The 16,401-nt window shown below is 36.0% G+C and overlaps 1 protein-coding gene across 6 annotated transcripts in view; it reads right to left on the bottom strand.

Annotated features, from left to right (window-relative positions):
- Positions 1-645: 645 nt before the first annotated feature.
- LPIN2 (lipin 2) overlaps positions 646-16,401 on the bottom strand; it is a 44,176-nt gene continuing 28,420 nt past the window's right edge. For 2 of the 6 annotated variants that reach the window (XM_066329529.1, XM_066329495.1), the window contains exons 6-20: positions 16,229-16,361; positions 15,234-15,555; positions 14,897-14,996; positions 13,915-14,102; positions 12,539-12,632; positions 12,127-12,196; positions 11,934-12,023; positions 11,170-11,252; positions 9,944-10,088; positions 9,053-9,201; positions 8,489-8,575; positions 7,000-7,152; positions 5,859-5,973; positions 5,070-5,173; positions 646-4,758 (exon numbers count right to left, since the gene is read on the bottom strand). In XM_066329529.1, the coding sequence (XP_066185626.1) occupies positions 4,614-4,758; positions 5,070-5,173; positions 5,859-5,973; positions 7,000-7,152; positions 8,489-8,575; positions 9,053-9,201; positions 9,944-10,088; positions 11,170-11,252; positions 11,934-12,023; positions 12,127-12,196; positions 12,539-12,632; positions 13,915-14,102; positions 14,897-14,996; positions 15,234-15,555; positions 16,229-16,361 (1,978 nt within the window). In that variant the 3' untranslated portion in view covers positions 646-4,613. The remainder of the gene's footprint in view (positions 4,759-5,069; positions 5,174-5,858; positions 5,974-6,999; positions 7,153-8,488; positions 8,576-9,052; positions 9,202-9,943; positions 10,089-11,169; positions 11,253-11,933; positions 12,024-12,126; positions 12,197-12,538; positions 12,633-13,914; positions 14,103-14,896; positions 14,997-15,233; positions 15,556-16,228; positions 16,362-16,401) is intronic. The other 4 variants (XM_066329501.1, XM_066329508.1, XM_066329524.1 and 1 more) reach the window with 4 other exon arrangements.

The following is a 16,401-nucleotide window of genomic DNA, read 5'->3' as shown; positions in this document are numbered from 1 at the left end:
CCCAGTGACACCACAGAAGGACCAAAAGGCATGGCATCACTGACCTTTTCATGCAGATCCATCATGATGTGATTGAACAGTCAGGTTTTCTATGTAGGCTGCTAGTTGGTTGTATGTACCAAGAGCAGCAAGAGACCAGGAAAATCAATTTCTACTGAAAGCTTGAGGCCCCTTTTCCAAGACAGTTTCACAATGTTTGCTTCAAACCATTTAACAACTGCTGTGGAAGACAATAGTCTTTGCCTTGAAAGGCAAAAGCTAACTTTGATGGAAATAGGATAAAACTCCAAATTAGGGCATATTTACAAGAGCTCAAACTGCAGTTACAGTATTTTCTTCATGGCAGCTTGTACATTCCCAAGTCACACCTCTGTTACCTGATATATTCCCAAGTGCATGTTTGCTTTTCATTACAGTTGTAACTTCATATTGGTACTGGCACAGAAGTTTGATGACAGCAATTTTTTATCAGCTGTATAAATACTCTGAAAAAAAGTAAATCAAGCCTGAAAGAAAGCAAATGTACTATAGTCCTGAGAAGACCAACTTGCATTCTATGTTAAACATAAATACAATTTTAATAGCCCCACGTTTAGTCATTCAGCAGTACAATAAAGGAATTACTAAACACAAAGTAAAGAGAAATTTCACTTTATGTCTGTTTTTATTGTGATAACATTGTTCTGAACACCAATAAACATTGCACTGAAGTGTGGGTTGCTGTACCCAAGACAGTCCAGTCTTAATAAAAACCACTGTATTGGTATGATCACAGATTTGACATTTTAAACACACTACCTTATTAGTGATTGGGTTGCTTAACAATCAAGTATTCCACATCTTCAAGATAAAAATGAAACAAATGACTGAAGAGAGTTTTCCCACCCTCAAAATAATCCAACATTTTAACTTTCATCTGGAAGTAATTAACACTGTAAAGAAGTTCCAAACAATTCCTTTCTATTTAGCAAATTTTAACTCTGGAAACTAAAATTTCTTCAGGCAAAAGTGACACTTTACAGGCATCTCAAATTCTCTATCTGTGATGTTCCATTAGGAATTTGCATTACAGTCATTTAAACAACTCATTCATATGACATCATTTTCTAGAAGACTTGCATGAAATATTAACATGAAATCTCATCTCTTTTGCATTTACCATAAATGGATTCAGAGTTTGCTTCAGAAGTTCCATAAAGGAGTTGACACAAGTGTTAAAACTTTTCCAGTTGAAAAGAAAAAAGAAGGGTTTTGGAAGGCATATACTGATGACAGAAAGTTAAGATGACATGAACCAGGATTGCACATGCACTTGTATACTGTTGGGAATGAAAGCCCAATCTTTTGAAGTACAAACATGCTTGGTACAGTAAATAATAATAATAAAAAAATTAATCCAGAAATGCATACCCTTTAAACTGGTGATCTTTAAATCATTATAGAAATGGGTAATGTCTAAGTCACTAACAAGTTTTGAATTGCAATGTTCCTTATTTACTCCCAGACAGGTGTCATTGACTCAGCCTTTGAGGGGTTCCAACGCTAAGAGGATCTGCATCTTCAACAACACAGTCTTAACAGGGGTGTGCGTGTGCCCACAGCCCGGCACACTTAGAAGTTCCTCTTTCACAGAAAGAATGATGTAGCTTGCGCTAATTTTACATCAGTATAGCACAACTTGTTCTCAAACATTAGTTTCAGGCCACTTCTCTCCACTAAGGTAACAAAGGACAGGCTAATGCATAATTATTTACCCCCCCTGCACATTAATATTGCGGCACAAGCCCACAGTTTGATAGCAAAGAGATGTCTGCTCTCGAGTCAGTAAAGTGCCCAGCAGCCCCAAGAACACAGGTACACAATGACAGGCCCCATATTCTGTCCCTAAGCGGGGTTCACAAACAATCTGAAGAGCTTCAAATACAAGCCAGAGCTAGAAAAACCAAGCCCCCTGCCCTACTCAGATCAGAAAGACTCAACATTTACATTTTATCAAAAAGAAATATCAAACTGTAGCTGTTACAGAGAAAAAAAAATCAGCTTTTTAAATTAAGCAACCTTTTGGACACTCCTGCAATGCAAAGTGACATGTTAGCAGAACGAGGAGATCTCAACACAACCCCCATTTTCATACCAGCTGGAAGTACATGTATTTGGAGATAAACCTGATACTATTTTTCCATGTTTCTCATTTACTCAAGTCCCCACCTTGAAATCCACAGCTTATCTTTATGACACTCTGAAAAGTTGAAGGGAATTGAAGAAAAAAAACCCCAAAAAACCAAAAAAAAAAAAACAAAACCAAGAGAAAAAAGAATATTAACCAAAGGTTTTAACACAGCCAAACCATGGTAATGATCTGTCCTGTTTGGAAACTCACCATGGTTTAATGAAGTGCTTTTATTTTTAGAAAAGCTGTGTAATACCAGGGCTACCAAGAGTAGACTTAAACATGGTAGAGCAAATTTTGACATCCACAAAAAGATTGTTTTAGGAAAGGCTGCTTCATTCCCTTTATGCAAAATAGAATCTTTAGATAGAATATTTAATCTTGTAAGTAAAATATGTTATTACGCTGGATTCGTATTTATTCATTTTAAAATATTTGCGTGACTTAAAAGCTCAAATCACATTGATATTCAAAGCACTTGGTGATCATGAAAATTTTAGTTTCTAATGAGATCTATGGGATAAAAGGTAAGAAAAGGGGAAAAAAATACATGGAATGATGTTTGCAAGCTTTTGACATTGAACAAATACAAGAAAAAAGCAATAAAATATCCTTTGAGTTGAATCCTGTGAAATCCACTTAAACACTGAGTAGACTGGTGACCAAGAACCACAGAAATTATTGTTCTCACAGTACAAAAATGAGGATGCCTTTCAATTCATTGACATGTACAACACACCATTACAGGTAAGTATGTTTTTATCCCACGCTCCTTCTCCTGCTCTGAAAGAGATTCCAGGTTGATTTTGCTTGCCTCCACTCTTGATCCAGTGTTTTATAAATACAGGAATACACAATTTTATAATGGGGGAAAAAAGTAATTTCATTTATATAGTGATTCCAAAATGCTCCCCCCTGAGCAGTTCACCAGCTGTCCAGAGTTACCTGGTGTTACATCAGAACTATGGGTTAAGACAGCCAGACAATGGAGAAAAAAAAAACTCCTGGAGGGGCATAAAATCCTCTAAATGTATGCTTTTGCAGGTAGTAAAACCGAGTGATCTAGTGTGTACATGATGTTTAAATGACTATAGTCCTTAAGCTCTTCGGGCTGGTGGAATGATACATTCTCACCATAGTTCTGTCGGAAAGAAGTTAACTGCACTAATTCAACTTAAAAGCAGCCACATTTGCCTTTAAGTACTTTAGGAGAAAGAACAATTAGCTGCTTTTATAGTTAATAAACACCAAAACTGGAATGTAATTTGTTCACAGGCTCTGACTGGAACCTGAGGAATGACCAGCATGATGTTTGTGAATAATCCAAAACTCAAAAAAAAAAAAAAAAAAAAAAAAAGGTTTTATTCTGCTCTGCAGCATTTAACCATTCTCACAGCTGGAATCTCACTACTGAGTTACATTTTCTTCCAGCTACAGAAAACCTGCAATACAGAACTCTGGAAAGACCTGCAGTAGACAATTAAAAAATTAAATACATAATTTTTTTTAGTATTACAATTCCCTGAATATAATCTATACATATATTTTACTGGCCTACACAGCATACACACACACACACGCATTATCTCTGTGCTGAAAAAGGAAATAAAAATGCCAGTTCCCCAGCTCTTACAGAAATGTTCCAAGATTTTTCTTGATGAAAATTTAACATGACACAGCAAAGCCTGAAAACAACAGAAGCCACACAAGTGTCTGAAGACAACTTTCATTTTAACAAGCTCATGAAATAAACATTGTGTGTAAAAAAAAAGTAATAAGCAGAGTTAGTCCGAGTGTGATTTGTACAAGCCCAGTCTTGTACGTGTAACAAAAGGCGTATTTACATTTAAAGAGGAGTTTTATGTCTTCAGAATCTGTCAGGCTAGTAAGGTCTGTACATTTTCTGTATTCTAGCTGAGAAAGAGCACAGTGGTCTTAGGCTCTGGCTGCTTTCAAAAATGGCCTAAATGCCCACCTTTAACCACGTTTTTCATTAATAGGTCTGACATTCTGTTTGGCAGTTTCCATACATTTTTTGGCTTCGTTTTAGAAAATATACTTAAGACAACTTAAAAAGAATAATCTATGTTTACAATAAGGTCTGTTTTGATGAAAATGCAAAGTCATAGTTCACCTCAGCATTTAGTTGCCCTGAAGCACTTGGGTACCATGACCATCAGTGACAGGCCAATCTCAAGTGCCTTAGAACAGGTATATAATAAGCAATAAACAGACAAACACAAAAATCCACACACCCTCCCACAAAAAATAGACAGTAGCTTTGCATTTTCTTTGTTTCAAACCAATGGAATTAAAGTGATTTCTTTAGTAAGACTTACGGTACCAATATATAAATTAGCATCCTCATTAAGAAAGTTCTTCACATTTAAACTGAAGCTGAGTAGCTCAATATGAAATCCCATCTCCTGCTGAGAAGTACTTTTCAGGCCAGGTCATCCATGTTAAGGTCAGGAAGAGGGTCTCTCCAGTAGCAAAAAGAGCTGAATTCTGGGCATGGAAATGCAGAACTCTGTTCTTTATTAATCAGTGGGAACACATACTCCACAAGCTCACTTAGTCTGTAATACCTGTATGAAATAAGAAGAAAGACCATTATTTAATAGTCCAACTACTGTTCAGCTGTAGCCAAAAGCAGCTTTAGAAATTTAGACCAGTAAGTTCTAGTCAAATAAGGCCCCACTACCACAAAAGTGATTTTCAACTTTATTTAGCCAATTTTCATTTTGAAAAGTTCTAGTCAAGTACTGAAAGCTTTAAGTCACTGGCAAATAAGGTTTTGCACATCATATGTAAAAGGAGATCACAGTCATAAATGCAATTATTTTATAATCCCACTTCTAAACACTTTCTTTAGCTGAAATAACAAAAATGGTCTTACGAAGATTTGTTTCCCTTAGTCTGTTCTTGGATCAGTTCACCCTTTGGATTCACAGTAAATATTCTGCACTCTGGAACTCCCACTTGCATGTAGGCATATACATCCTGCAAAAGCACCAACATAAGTACATGCTTCAACATTTCCTTATTGAATGTGGTAACAAGCAGTTTGTTAAAGGAATGAGAAAAGCTGATCCAAAAAGGCTACAATAAAAATGCCCCTTAAAAAAAAAATCCTCAAACAACAGTTAAAAAAAAACACCCCACCCCCTAAAGATACACATGTACACTATAACAAAATATTCCCCCTGTCCCTAAACACTTGATTCCTAAGCCCAAGCCTAGGACCACAAACATGCATGAAGTCTACACCACACAACATCACTCCCTGTGACAATATTCTTTTTACAATACCCCTTTTTCTCTCACTGAGCTGCAGAGAAAATGTACAACTGTACAGAGGAATTGTACAACTGGAAAAGCGATTCAAGTCTATAAAGCACTGAATTAATGCCCTTAGGTCACAAAGCAGACTAAAAGAATTTGGAAAGGTGGGCACATATTTAATAAAATTCTGAGAACAGTAATGCATCTTTGCACTTTTCTCAAATAAGCAGTTGTAGCAACTGTTATTTAAGGTATCTGCGTGTGTCTTTTCCCAATCAAACCCATAAAAGCAGCAGTGTCCTATTTCCATATTCAAATTTTCATAAACACAAAAAGAAAAGCCTGTTTGTTTTGCTTCTCAAGTACATGCATTTTAACCCTTCAGTTAGAATGGGGCACTTACATTGGGTCTGTTTCCAAAAGCAGCATAGAAAGGCTGTTTACTGGGAGCAAACAAATTCTTGATATCATTCAAACATTCGATTTTGAACTTTTCAGGCTTCTTTTCTATCACTTCCCTAAAATAAAATTTCAACAGACAAACTCTAAATCATGATTTAATAGAAGGTATCCTCCTCCTCCCATTTATCTGATATTTATATCCTCATTGCTTCCTGTTGCTAACACAGGTAGCTATATATACAGTGCTACATAGTTCTGCAGGAACAAGACAAGAAATAATCAAATATTCCCTCCTTTCCAACACAGTAAAAAAACCAGGTGAATACGGTGCATAGGCTAAGTATAAATGGGAATGGAATTCCCAGTTGTGAATTCAGCTGTGAGCTGCTTTTTTGTAGCTGAGTATCTCAATCAGAAGATCTAATCAAGTACACATAAGTGTACTTGTTACAACTCCTGTCTCTGACAAAAGTGCATAAGGCCCTTGGCATTAATGGAAGTTGCTGTCATTGTATCTGTGAAAAATAAAATCAAATGAACAAAAACACCAACAAAATCCCCTCCACAACCAACCAACCCCAAACACTTCTCCATTATTAGCTCCTCCCATCAAAAACAGGTAGACTGTGGCTGGTCCAAAAGACCAGCTGAGCTGAACCATACCTAACTCCATACTTTTTTTTAAAGTAGCTGTATATGGAGCAATCCCAGCATCACAAGATCATTTCACATGACAGTCTATACTCCCCAGATTTTTTTTTTCTTTTCTCTCTACCTTGTGTAGTAGCACTACACTGCAAACCTTGAAGATATGCTTGAAAAAGACAAAAATGTACTGATATAAACAGAACCTAAGAGTAACTGGTCATGGACTAGATGAATAAAAGGAGGGAAAATGAGTTCCTCTTGGACTGATACGTTGTGCTTTTTAGCCATTTCTAACATGCCCACAGGAACAGTAGTATATGAGTGAAATTCAGACAAAATAGAGTTTTTAAATGGTCACTAGAGGGACATCAAGTCTCAGTAGCACACAGTCCAGAGTGGAACAGCGTTTTGTTACAGCTGTAATGACAATTACTTTAATCTACTCTTTCTCTGAAATAGGAAGGAAACTGATACAAGAAATTCCACATGCTTACCTATGAAAGGCAGAAAACAAACTGCTGGGGGACAACATGAGAGGGCCCCTGGGGAGAATTGTTCCTTTATCGTTCACCCAGTGCAGGTATCCTCTGGTGATATCTGCCATCCCAATGGCACGGGCAGAACAGTACAGGAACTTGTAGCCATTTCTAGAAAATTAATTACGAACTTAGTTCATATTCCTGCTGAAGTTTCTTTGCAAAGATAAGTACACAATTACAGCAATGTCCAGATGCACCATTCTAGGTACTGAATTGCTGCAGAGCTCTGCATACACACAAGGAAAAGACTTTTCCATTGTTATAAAAATCTGCAAGGCATGCAGTAGTTTAAATACACAACTTAATCAAAACTGAGAAACAGGAAGTGCAAACAGAAAAGGGATGGTAAAACTCAGAGGACACAATTAGATGGACTAGATTGTGTGTAAGTATGTGCCACACTAGTTTTATTCAGCTTCTTTCAGGCCAGTTATAGGATGACAGCAATTATTTAAATTATCTGCATCACAAAATAATGGGTGCCAGACCTCCTGTCTTTTTCAGGTTGTTGGCAGAATTTGCAGTGCAGAGTGAACTATGGATAACAACAAGCATTCATTAAGCCCTTAAATTCTTCCTGCAGACTTTGTATGTTCATCTGTTACACAGATTTGTATACAGTTACTGCATGGACAAAAGCCTTGAGTGTTTATGTGCATTTTCAAAGACTTGATTCAAATAGCTTGGCAAATAACTCCAAAACTCCTCTTCTGTTATGCACTGAATAAACAAAAACCCACCCCAAGCCACCCAAACAAAACCCAACAAAACAGTAACACTCATGTTATCTCCCATGAATCAAAAGGGCCACCAACAGATTATAAGACCCCAAATATTTTTGTGCAAAGAAAGACTACCAAAAAGCAAAGATAAAAGTTGATTGTTTTAATTTAATTCTGAAGTTTCCAACAGTTGGTCATCCTCAGTTAGCAAGTATTATTTCTAGCAACACTATGTTTTTGAAAAAAGTTGGTCCAGAACATGAAATCTAACCTATGGAGCACTGACCTGGCTTTGGAAGCAAACCCATTAAACCAGAAAACACTTATGCACTGGAAGGACACTAGTTTTATATTCATGCCATATGGTATTTCTGAAAGGCTTAGTGACCAACCAGAGTTGGTGGAAAACAGACATGTTGAGTAATGATTTCTATTATGGTTCTCTTTTGTATTCATGAAAATATCACACAGTTTTTAAAAGCTAAAATGCTGAACAAAATGTCTGTGAAGGGAGCTAGTAAAAGTGGTAGCTTGCATTCCTGTAAAAGTATGTATCTGTGCAGAGAACTTAGTTTCATTTGTATATGACAAAAGTTGCTCACTTCCCAGCATTTCAACCAGTACATTTTAATAGACTGGGTAATTTTTTAACTTTCCAATTACCTATACATTAATTCCCATATTCCAGAAAATCCTAATTGTTTCATAGATTGTATACTCACTCATTTATGGAATGATAGAGTTTTGCAATGCCCTGATGAGTCCAGTCCTTGCCAAACTGAGGCAGTATATGTCCCAAAGCATCAGACCTAGGAGGAGAATCAAAGGTACCTAACACATGGTGTATGAGTTCTGTTGAAGACAACTACTAATGAACGTACGATTTAGAAAGAATATTTACAGAAATATTTCTGAAGAAGGTTCTAACTATTTACAAAGAGAATTAATAAATAGTCCAGACAGAGCAATTAGTGGGGTCATTCAATACAAGTCAGTTTCCAAGTTAACCTGTGACTGCTAAACCTGGAGAAGTCTAACCGAGAGAACAATCACATGGTAAATGTTATTATCTTGGCATTATTCTTTTAAAGAACATTTTCTAGTTTGCTTTAAAGGAAAGTACAAATTAAAACCAAAGCAACATTATTAATGAACATCCTTTAATAGTTGTCTTAAATAAAGTTTCTCTACCTTGTTTTGAAAAGCAGGATAGGATTAATAAAGCAAGATTAAAAAAAAAAAAAAAAAGAAGAAGAAGAAGAAAGAAAAACCCCTAAGAGACTTACTTGGTTATTGTTCCATCAATGTCTGATATTATGATTTTATCATTCCAGTTCCAGAGGTATATTGTTCCCGCACAACGACAAGTCCCTTGATACTGGGTTGTAATACTAAATACAACATCATTAGGGCCATCTCTGAGCTTCAACTTTGCCTGTAGAATAAAAATGATTGAAAATGTAAGTTACCCTCCCTCTAAATATTTTTATTATTTTAGAATCATTTATAAATGAGCTACACAAAATGGCTCATATACTCTTCCTTGTCTATTTTGATTAACTCATCAAAAAGTGAACCATGGTTTAACACTGGCACCATGGTTTTGCTGTCCAAGTCTGTTGCACCCTGGGTACACGTGTACATGCACAGTTCTTGTACTGACTACAGCCACAGATATTTCATTCTGCACCACTTTAATTCCTGCTACTATGGCAGACTTGCAGCACTACCAAACTGAACTCACAGTCTGCCATAGGATACAACTGTATTTTCTACTTAGTGGACGCTTTCCTCCAAATTCTTCCCTGATGAATATCATACATTTGGACAGTAGCAGAATTAACTTGTAAATTAGACCACAGTGAATAAATTGCACAGCAATTTAAATGTATGCTATAACAAAGATGCGCAGATGCCAGGATATCCAAACTGCAGAAGCAAACAATGCCACTTTTCTGGAAACATCTTAATACATAAGTTTGATTATGGAACTTCATAAAAAATTACTATTTTTTTTTAATCCAAATAGATTCTTAAAAAAACACAACAGAAAAAAAATTATCAGAAATTCCCTGCAGTTGCCTACCCTTGCACAGGAATACACTTTAAATTTCTTTTTAAAGTATTTTTATTAAGATTACGAAGCATCCTATGCACAAGACAGGCATGTCACTTACTATTTGGTCTGAAGACAGTCTAAGTGACTTCTTATAAGATGTAACATTCCCATGGGGTGGATGCTCTGCTGGGGCAGAATCCATTTTCAGGGATTCCTTCAACTCCTGGGATGCTTCATCACTAGAAGAATCATCCTCTGGAGGCCTAACGTGACATCAACCAGAATAAACGTAAGCAACACAAAATCCTCCTTTAGTGGAGTAAAATGCTTATGCCAGAGAAATTTCTGCTTATGCTGAGGATTTGCTGCTACCTGATAGCACACACTAAGGAAGTCCACAGTCTAGTGAATGCCCAGATAAAGCCAGTACATGCCAGTAAGCAAGACAGACTTGGAATGCCAACACTGGTGGAACTCTATAAACATGACTATTCCAGCTAGCTCCACATACAATGAGTTTAGTAAAGACACAGTGTCAGGTGGTCACTAATACTGTGTTGACAAATTAGGGAAACTGCAGATGAAAAGGGATACTGAATGGGTAACAGTGCTTTGTTTTTAAAAAAAGCTGCCTCAGTAACTATGGCATTTAAACTGTGGGTGTTAGTGGAGTAGCTCACCTTTTAAGGTTATTCACAGACTTATTTTCCTGCTCATTAGAGATTTCAAGATTAAAAGCAGCATTTAGTTTCTCTGAAGTATTAAATCACCAACAGTTACAAGTACCTTTGCAAAATCATGCAAGAATATGCATATGCATAATAAATACACTAGAATGGAAGAGTTTTGTGCTAAGCACTGATAGCTGTCTATCACAACTTGGGCAACATGTGCATTGTGATTAATACTATTTTATTGTTTCAATTATTTAATGTTACAAAGAAATCCATATGGTTTAAATTATTAATACAATATTAGGCCTTCACAAAAGAAAAAAGTATTACAAAGTGTATCCGAAACAATATCACTGTATTTACAGAGCAGTGGCCTATTGATAAAGGTTACCATGTATGTATTTGTTCTGTCAGTTCTGTTATTAATTAAGAAATAAACACAACAGCACTTAGGAAATAACTGTAGTGTATTTGTAGCTCCTACAATGTTTGCTGTCGCATTATTTTGCTGAATTGTTTGCTATACACATCTGGTTCCTCTTCAGTAGCTTGCAGGAAAATGTTTCTTCCCACAGTACATTACTACTAAACTCTCCATTCATAAAAAGAAAAATAAAAAGGAAAATAGGCACTATTCAGTCCACAGGTAAGTCTTCAGACAGGAACACACCTACTATTAACTTGCTCTTTTATAGTTGCTGGCAGTTCATTTGCTCTTTGCGTCTCAGTTTTCCCCTCTTTTGCCTCTGGTATCTAAAGCAACAAGATAATAAACAATATATTGATATTTTAAGCATTTTAAACAAATCCAAGTTAAAAACAGCTACCAAAATAGTGCATAAACTATATTAAGTCTCAGAATCACCATTCTACATAATAATTTCTAAAAAATTATTTGACAAAAGGATGCTTATGAAGGAATTCTCTATTAAAGCTTTTTCTTATTTCAGGAAACAAAACTCTGTGCCAGAAATTGGGAACTGCTAGTTTAACATGATGAGTTTAGCATTAAAAGGAGCTTTCAACCTTTAAGGTTATATATTGCTTTTTCGTGGGGAAGTAAGTTTAGGCCCCATACTCAAGGTTTAGAAAGCTTCATTTAGTCTTAGAGCATCTCAGTTTAACTATGATGCAGTACAGCATCTACTCATTTATTTGTGTGAACATTGCTAAAACATACTGCAGTGACTGAAGAGCAGCTCTGATAACTGCTTATGGCTTAGAAGAAAGAATGTTATAATGTGCAACAGGTGGGTACAGTAAGTTTTGTTGAAGCAACTAATAAAACCGGACAAGGATGCAGTATTTGAGGCTCAATACATTGATGCCGCTACAGCGACTGCAACATCAGCTAGCTGCCAGTGACACTGAACTATATAAGCAGTACTTTCTCTTTTAACAGCTGGGGGAGGAATCACAATAGGTCTCAGTCACCTGCTTAGTCATGCTTTCTTTCTTGCGCCAGAACCACCACCTTCCAGACTTCTTTGGCATCTTTTCTTTGACCCAAGACTCAACAGTAGCCTGAAATTAGATGTGGTTTTAATTAGTATAGAAAAACAAAGAGATAAAATCAGGCGTTACTACATACAAAATTTTCCAAGAAAGTATGCATTTATCTATTTACCTTAGGCAAACTCTTCTGAAACACCTGCAAACTCAGAATCATCGGTGCAGCCAATGCCCAGTTATAATACCTGTTTCAAAACATGTTATTGGTAAGATATTACAAAATCTGTCTGCAGATTGATAAATATCAGCAGGAAATCTTGCCCTTGTGTTGATGAAAATACATATTTGCTGCCAACCACTAACACTAACATTTTCTGCAAGCAATCATTTTAATATATAAAATTCGCCATCAGTGGGAATTACAGAAAATAAATCTCAATTAAGCTGAAGCTAAATTTAATGCAAATCTTTGGTTCAAACAGATTCACACACAAACTGCAATGGAAGCTCAGAAACGTGCTCACTGCAAAGACCAGATTTGAAATGGGATTTTCTATGACCTAATTTACATGACACAGAGAACTTACCTGTTATAAATCCGTATCACCAAATTAGGATTGTCTATGAGTCCAGGGTTTTCAGCAAATTCATGATAAGTAATAATATGCTCCATGAATTTTTCTGCAACAGAAAGAGACCTTAATTAAAAAGTAATAATATAAAATAAAAGTAATACCCCAAGATGTCTGATTAGTTTACATCTAGGAAAACCCTTTCTGTCATTTCAGAGTCTCTCCTGATCTTGCAGAATCACTTAAATTGTACTAATTGAGGCCCACCTGTCAAGGGTCATGTGACTGCCTCCTCCCTACAGAAAAAGCCTTGGACCACTTCAACAGTCACAGTAAAGAGCCTTCACAACTTAGAAGAGGAAGGATAAGAAGGAACTAATTCAGTTCAAAGGCTGGAAAAAGAAAGCCATGCTTGTCTAGACAAGTTTTTTCAAAAATTATGGCAGCAGGTAAGAGGCCTACATACTACACTAGAAGAAGAGGGGGAAGGGTGATGTCAGCTTTTCAGGTTTGAAATACTACTTACTATCTAAACTGAGAGTTATATATATATATAGTGAATATATATATACACATATATTTTATACATATATATATAGAAACTAATACTATCACTTACTAGCATTTTCACAACTAGTTTCTATATATGTTTGCAGAAATCCATGATTTAGTGGAAGACTCCTGCAATCAAGACATCCTCTTTTCCAATCAAATCCAGTATTACTACCATGTTGCCACAAGAACAGTCCTGAGTCTTTATTAATAAGCACCTAAATTTCACTTAATGTGTTAGAGACTGGATGACCATTTAAAAAGTAATATTAAAACTCTGCAGTACATGTCCATGGAGATTTTATGCTGCTAAAAGCTCCCTCAAAAATACATACAACTTAACAGTAAACAGACTAAAGCATTAAGAGAGAAAAATCAGATAGTAAAAATCTAGTGGTTAACAATCATTTAAGATAGAAGTAGAGCACAAAACATAGTCCAACACAAAGAGGGTTTTTTATCACTCGAAAAAAATGAAAAAGAAAAATTATCAGGCAATTGGAAAGAATATTAATTGTTAAGATTTACATAGGACTAAGCAAGGCCTGGCAACCAGAAATTGATGTAGTTGGTCAGACAAATATATAGTACAAAAAACAAAGACAGAAAGCTTCTCAAGACCTCAAGTGTTCTTGATTAATATGAAGTTCAATTCTGCTATTTCAGCTTGGCAAATGCTTGAGAATTTTAGAAAAATGAAAGATTTTCTATCCCCTTTTCTCAATGTGAGCATAGTAATTAACCAAAGTTTTGGAAGGAGGAAATCAGAGCATTCAAGCCACTTCATTTGTTTAGCCGCCTGAGCTCTATTCTTCTTTATGCTTTAGTCTTTCACATACCTTTAGAAATCTCTCCATTTTCATTGAGACCTCCACAAAGTGAAAGAGTAACATCAGGCAAATCCATAGCAGAATCAGACATGCACTCTGTACCACTATCAGCAGCAGCACTTCCCACTGACTGGGGTGACTGGGAACCAGAAAGGGTATCTGACTCTGCCCAGTGCCTGAAGCCAGGATCAGAATCACTAAAGAAAAGTGAAAAGCATGTTATTTGCAAAAAAATGCACAGATCTTAGGTTACTGAACACACTATACGATTAATCCCCCCCAAAAAATCTTGCTTTTGCATTTTTACATCATTTCACAATAAAAATTTAAAATGAACCTAACAAAAAACCCAGACATACACACCCACACCAACCTTTCATAATATTTGCAGACAGTTTCCAAATCTCCTAACACTTCCCTAAACTGGGCAATAATTACATTTCTTGCCTAAATTGGATTTAAATGAAGGAAACATCCCCTACATTCTACTGCAGAATAACACTGTGCTCCTCAATCTTTCCCAGAAAGTTGTAAAATGAGAAAAAGGAAATAAGGGGCACTGCTTTTAGTGTTTTTAGAACACTGTCTGTTGCAAGTAGTACAATAGAAAGGAAAACTGCCATTAAAAAAATCACATTGTGATTTAAGGCTGGAGTCAGTAGTCTGATGCACTGAAAAACTTACAACATAGCTGAACAAGCTGGTACAAAAGCAGTTTAAATGTACTCCCCTCTGTGTCTGCAGAACATACAGGCTCCACAAAAAAGAACACTCTCAGTTCTCAGCAGTTACCTCCTATGTGATCTTTCAACGTGTTACATGGCAAATTAGACTTTTCACAATTAGATAAGTACTAAATACTTCACAAAAGCCTAAAAACTTGAAATCCAATTCTTTTTATCGGAACTGAGACATAAATAATACATGTAATGACTTGGGTAATGCAACTGCAGAATTACCCCAGATTTACAGCATTTTACTTCAAAATTACCTTTTGGGAAAGTAAAGTGCTGCAACTTCAGGTTCCAAAGCCTTTAGGTCATCCAAGTAAATATCATCAGGACCTTGATGATGACTTCGCTTGTGCACCCCTGTTAATTTTAACAACTAAGATTACTAAGAAGTTACCCAGAGATTTTAAATACAAACATAGTCATGGAATATTCAGATTTATTTGTATGATTTTTAAGTTCCAGAGCTTCATTATAATTTTAGTCAGATAAAATTTTAAATAGGAAAAACTGAAAAAGCACATTTATACTTTTTCCACTATGACCTCAAATTGGTAGATCACACTGAGGGCAAGAATCAAGAGCTTTATTCCACACCTTTCTTTTTTGAAGGAGAGTCAGTTTTTGCTGTTGGTTTTGTTTCTGGTAAAGGATCCATCAATATTCTGGAATGATGATCACCATCCAGTGCCAACGGAACTTGCGGTTCTACGATTGCAGAAGCAAGAGAGTCTTTAACATCCATCTGCTTAAGGAGAGGATGAGTTCTTGGCTCAGGTTTCAGTACTGTACAGACAGAATCTTTCACATCATCATCATCTTCAACTTCATCAGAGCTGAGGATGACCCTAAAATGAGTCTTCTCTGATGGAGTAATGGTAGCTGTTCTGCAGTGTTCCAGTTTTTCTTTCTTACTTATCTGAAAAACAAAAGTCTAGTCAATATTTTCACTTCACCTGTTTGTTTTCTTCCATTCTAAACATTAAATTTGTACTCATGGTTCAAGTCCTCACCACACGAGGAAACCAAGACATGTATTGTAAACATATATTGTATAATATGTATTGTAGCAACATAAAACATGTCTCACCATATTAGCAAAGTTCTCTGCAAAAGAATTTTCACAGGAGCTTATTTACAAGTTTAGTAAAGAAACTGGCATAGAAGAAGTGCTGACTTGACCAAACCACAGCAAGGAAAAAGCATAAGTGTGGATTTATCAGGGCCTCTTCTATTCTTATCAAGACTACAGTTCCTCTGGAATGAAATAGAACTTACTCTACAATAAAGAAAATCAATTTCTTAAGTTAAAAGAAAAAACTAAAGAAAAAAAAAATTCTGAGGTTGTTTCCTTCAGGTTTTAACAAAAAAATTTAAAAATTTCAGACTTTCACTGCTAGGTTTCCTGGGATTATTACTTTGCTGAGAAGCTTTTGAACTCAAAAAAGCTGACTCTCTGCCTCCACAAGGGGTTGCTACTTCCCCATTTCAGCTCTATCTGACCAACAGCAGCAGATTTCCAGTCCTCTCCTAGGACAATCTTAAATATGCCAAAACTCTGTTACAAAGTTAGAAACAATAAAGATGTTTACCTTGGTTGACTCTGGGAATCCTCCCCATGTCCATTCCATGTGAGATTCAGATCTGAGCAAGCTCTCAGCAGGCTTAACTTCGAGTTCTGAATCACTTTTGGGGCAGACTTGCTCAGAGAAAGGGCTACCAAATCAGTAAGAAAAAAAAAAAAAAAGAAGAAAAAAAAAAAAAA

This window comes from Sylvia atricapilla, chromosome 1, assembly GCF_009819655.1.
Source record: "Sylvia atricapilla isolate bSylAtr1 chromosome 1, bSylAtr1.pri, whole genome shotgun sequence".
NCBI classification, from domain to species: Eukaryota; Metazoa; Chordata; class Aves; order Passeriformes; family Sylviidae; genus Sylvia; species Sylvia atricapilla.
This window is presented reverse-complemented; position numbering and strand designations above follow the sequence as displayed.